This window comes from Pinus tabuliformis, chromosome J, assembly GCF_031772625.1.
Source record: "Pinus tabuliformis cultivar Carrire ecotype Pingquan chromosome J, CPIR1, whole genome shotgun sequence".
NCBI classification, from domain to species: Eukaryota; Viridiplantae; Streptophyta; class Pinopsida; order Pinales; family Pinaceae; genus Pinus; species Pinus tabuliformis.
In genome coordinates this window covers 1,243,759,149-1,243,764,367 of record NC_142295.1, presented here as the reverse complement: position 1 = coordinate 1,243,764,367, position 5,219 = coordinate 1,243,759,149, and the positions used below count along the sequence as shown (strand labels likewise).

The 5,219-nt window shown below is 38.6% G+C and overlaps 1 protein-coding gene across 1 annotated transcript; it reads left to right on the top strand.

Moving 5' to 3' along the window:
• The first annotated feature begins 2,595 nt into the window (after positions 1–2,595).
• On the top strand, positions 2,596–4,777 carry LOC149231705 (uncharacterized). Its single transcript, XM_089376348.1, has one exon. The coding sequence runs from the start codon at positions 3,050–3,052 to the stop codon at positions 4,667–4,669; it is 1,620 nt and encodes a 539-aa protein (XP_089232474.1). The 5' UTR covers positions 2,596–3,049; the 3' UTR covers positions 4,670–4,777.
• Positions 4,778–5,219: the final 442 nt, after the last annotated feature.

Genomic DNA, 5,219 nt, shown 5'->3' with positions numbered 1-5,219 from the left:
TTGAAAAAATGATTGGTTTACCTAATGTATTAATTTATATTATCTAAAATAGTATTCTATAAAAAGTTAGTAATTGTTTTTCTAAGGAAGTGAGAGATATACAAATATAAGATTAGGTAGCTTATTTAATCCTCAAATACAATTTCTCAAAATTATGATTTTAGTAAGACCCCATAATCAGACAAAGGCAAAAAAGACAGTGCAATGATTAACATATATGACCACAATTTAATAAATAATAAGGAAAATAATAAAAAGGCTAAGGAAGGGGAATAGATCCCTCCGCTCTAATGTTATCAAATTCCGGATGAGTGTAATGTATATATCCTATGTTTGCCAAGAACCCTTTCTTTGACAAAGAATATGATGTCCCATTTGTCTCTTGGTAAATATGTCGGAAGGTGATTGAAGTAAATGACCTCATGAGGAGATTTATCTGTGACATCCATGCAGAGAGATGGGGAGGAGAGAAACCTAAATTAGTCAACATCCCCTCAATTAGCACCTGTGAGTCCCCATATACATTTAAGGATTCGATGGACAATCGTCTAGAAAACCAGAGAAGTCCCCAGAGTGCCAGGACTTAAGCCCTTGTGTTTGTCCCTGGGCCACCATTCCAGTGTATCTTATAGTGACAAATCTAGTCCACATGAAACCAAACTCCACAACCACATTGGTCCTCTATGCAGCACCATTGAAATACTCAGTCGGGTATAGCAAGGGGTGAGGATGAAACATGTGCGAACGATTGTGAATAAGCCGACCGAGAGTCTTAATATTCTCCAGCCATGAATTTTTTATATATATGATTCGGTGAGTTGAAAACTAAAGTCCCTCAAAAATGTGTCCATTCTTAGCACTCCAAATTTCCCAAAATACATAATGTGGAATAACCATAAATTTACCACCACGCTCCAACAACCATTGGATGCATTCTTCAATGTGTCCAAATTTCTTGCAAGATAGATTCAACAAAGAAAAAATACCATCCTAGACCATGATAGCAATAGGGAATTCCATAAATAGATGGACATTAGTTTCAATGTAGACCATGCACAGTGGGCTTCTCCCTAGCCCATTAAAACCCCTCTTACCTAGATTCTCCTAGGTAAGGGTTTTGTTCCTCTAAACCAACCAAACAAAAAGAATAATTTTTATAGGGACGTCAAGTTTCCAGATCTTGGAGAACTAGCAATGATGGTTAAATGCTCTTAAAGAGTGAACTAGATACTTGTAAGTGTCATCCACCTTCGCCATGTTAGATTGCATCTTGTCGGCCCAGGTACTATGGGCCCCCTCCTTAGTTTTGCATAGTCCCACAGTTCTAAGAGACTGTATGTAGCCCTCCCATTCCACAACATTTGTTCCTTCTAGACCCATCTCCCCTGCCTGTTTCCAAACTAGAAAGCTCCCATGCCAACCAAAATGGCTTGTTCTAATAGGAAAAATCCATGAGAGTGAAGACATCGCAAAAGGCCATCATTTAAAGTATGTGCAACACCCACTCCCTGAATGTTATCCATACCTATGATGATATGATTCCCCCTACCAAAAGACCAACAAAATCTTTGCAAAAACATATCCTTAACTTTTTGAAAGCATCTCCAAATGTATGACCCAGATTTTATGCCAAGATGTCCCGACCTGATCCAATCCTCAACCCTCTTTTTGCGCAGGTATTTTGAGGAGATGATGTCCTCTGAGATTCCTTCCTTAAAATGTAGTCGTCATAAGAATTTTATAATTAGGGCCCATCCAAAGATTTTTATATCTAAAATTCCCCATCCTCCTTGTTACTTAGAAACAGTGATATTTTCCTATTTTGTGAAATGAAATTTTTGTATTGCTTCCCGACCCACAAGATAAAATGCACCATAATACTTTTGATTTTATTTATGATGGATGAGGAGAAAATATGTAAATGTGCCCAATACACAGCCAATTATTGTAAAATAACTTGTGCAAAAATATATCTTACACTAAAGGTTAGCTATTATTGTAAAAAAAGACAATGTAAAATGTTGGGTTGCTTTTGGCCAGCGTTTATTATAAGTTATAATAGCTGTGTCGTATTATAGATTGGTTTTTTAAACTTTTCAACTACATTGATTGTAACAGTTTTTTTATTTTTATTTTTATTTTGATTTTAATATATAATTTAAATTTTAAATATAAATTTTATTTTCCTCTTCTTACGAATTTTAAATAAATAATTACTAAATATATTATTAAAAAAATTAGACGTTAAATTACTGATTCAATTTCCTTGTCTTATTTGACTATCATTCTTAAGTCAACCCTTCTCGGTTGCTTTATGACGGACTACATACGGTATACCCCGGCGGTCGGAACACAAAATATATAAAATTGTATTTAAAATAGAAAGGCAATACGCCCGTCATTATTTTATGATATCTAATATTGAAAAGTAAGCCTGGCAAATCGATGACGAACACATCATACCCCGTCAGATTCTACTTTAATCCACAGGGCAGGTGGGAGTTGAGGGCGAGCATCATCTCCGGGAAAGATATTTTTTGGTTAAAATTCCAAAGAATCGTACCAAGTATGTTACAACAATTTAACAAGTTCGCGGCAATCTGTAAAACCAATCATGACATTTCAAGATTGTTTCTAACGCTCCCATGAAGTCGGTGAAGGCAATGCGCGGAAGGAGACTCGCAGGAAAACAGCTGAGCGAAGAGCAGAAGGAAGAAGACTTCCACACTCCTTCACTGCCCATTTCCATGATCTTTCTGTTTACGTTCGTTCTTTGCTTGCGATTCCTTTATATGCAAGTTATCCACACCAATTTCATCGCTCAAACCATTCGCATTCAATTCAGAAGCCCTGTTTCCTACGCAATTTCTTCGATATATAGTTGGAGTCCGTTCTCGATTAGGTATTGCTTTTGTGAATTGCTTGCACTATCAGTCCACTGGTTTATTGAATTATACTCTCTCTGTGTGTGGAGAAAGGCAGGTTTATTGATTTATACTTTGTGGAAACAAAGGAAGCTTAGCATTGAAGGCGGAGTAGAGATTACAGCATGACCGCAGTGGATATTATGTATCCCACGTCCCAAGCCATGGAGCTGTTACAGAGTCAAGGGAGAGAGCACCCTGCTGAGAGTTCGAGATACCTTTGCAAGATTTGCAGCAAGGGATTCATTTCGGGAAGAGCTCTTGGCGGTCACATGAGAGCCCACATCCCCGCCTGCAAACCTGCAGATGTATTCATTGACTCTGAATTTCGGAAAAGCAAGAGGCCCAGAGTTTCGGATGACCGGTCAATGGAGGAGAAAGATGATGAAGAGGGATTGGATGGTAACCGGGAAAATCTAATTTTTGCTCTGCAAAGGAATCCCAAGCGTACTCGGCAGTTTGCATATTGGGATGATTCGTTTCTGTGCGGGAAGGATTTCCGTTCCTGGAAAAGCCAGTTTCCTCACATGAACTGCTGCTGTAAAACGTATCAAGATAGACTTGGTGATGCCCGTCTTGAAGAATCACATAAACATGAGACCCAAGACGAAAAAGAAAAAAGAGGAGACAGTAATTCTGAGATTGAGATCGAGATTGATCACCCAAGTGGGAATTTAAGCAGGTTTGATAAGTGGGCGAAGGAAAAGAGATTTAAAAGATCCAGGTATGCACTCCAATTTAATCCGCATGAAGAATTTGTATCAGTAACCAATAATGAAGAAGAGGACTTGGCCCTGTGTCTTGTAAAGCTTGCAAGTGGAGTAAACACTGCCCAAAACCCACAATTTCAAGTTGGAGCTGCAGATCCTGAACCAGGTTCCCTCGAGGTTCCCAATATTGGTTCCCAGCTTCCGAAATCCATGAGCAAGAAGGTCAAATTTAAGAAAATTAATGAAGATGCCAGTCTTTATGATGCTGATGATGAGGCTAAGAAGGGCAAGTACAAGTGCACCACCTGCAACAAGGTTTTTCATTCCTATCAGGCTCTGGGAGGCCACAGCACTAGCCACGTTAAGTTCAAGGGCGGTTTTACACAGATAGAGGATGAGAATGAGAGCCTAGAAGAAGACATAACTGATGAGCTCAGTACTGAATCAGGCTCTCAACTGCCTCGCAATTTCCAGAAGCCTCCTGCAAAGGAGAGGACTAAGGAATCTGGTGCCAAAGGCAGAGATGGAACGAGGACAATTGAGACTGCTGCTATTTCAGGTAAGAAGACTCCAAGGATCCATGAATGCTCAATCTGTAACAGGGGTTTTGCTTCGGGTCAGGCTTTGGGTGGTCACAAGAGATGCCATTGGGGTACCGGAGCTTCAGATAGTATCACTACTAGTTGTGGCAACAAGGAGACCCCTATGCTGCAGCAGCCGCCTGCTAGAGTGGAACTATTGGACCTAAACTTGTCTGCCCTTGCTGATGATGATTCTGATGCTGGCAACCTCAATAATTTGGATGGTAATGCAGTGGATTCTCATGGAACTTCCCATGCCCAGACCCACAGCCCTCTTTCCTTCCTATCTTCGTTGATGGGCAACCACCCGAAACAAGGGCTGTTAACGTACAATAATGATAGCCATTTAAGTAAAGATGATGAAGCAGAGAGTGAGGTAGGAAAGGATATTGGATTTGGTAGAGGGTGCGATTCAGAATTCCCCGCGAGGGCACAATCATGGCTGCAATTGTAAGCCATACAATTCTTTTTCTGCAATTGACTCATTCGCCTACATGTACCAACTGAACTTTCATTCATAATGACACTAATACTTGATCAGTATCAAGTATTACGACAATGATACCCTGCATCTTTGAAAATATTTAACAAATATATTATAACTTTCGGATTTAAATGAGTGAGTGCACGATGCAATATAAGCCACGCCATTTCGAGTTTTGTTTAACCAGTGCGTCGTACTGGCCAGCCAGTATCAATCGGTGAAAGGGTGGTTGATAATGTTTCCGTTAACTGAAATATGTTTTTGGTATGAACTGAACATTGTGGACGTGATTTCACCCATTCGCAACATGAGTGAGAAAATTTCCTCATTAACTAGTAATTGTTTTATTTTATTTTTTTGGATAGTTAATTTTTTTTAATTTTTTTAAATTTTAAAGTATATTATTTATTTTTACAAATTAAATTTATTAAGGTGTAATTTTTTTAATGTAGAATAAGAATTTTAAGATTTTAATTTAATTATTAGTGGACTATAAGTATTTAACTATAAGCATTTAATC

Coding starts and splice junctions, on each gene's coding strand:
- LOC149231705 (XM_089376348.1), top strand. CDS start 3,050: ATGACCGCAGTGGATATTATGTATCCCACGTCCCAAGCCATGGAGCTG.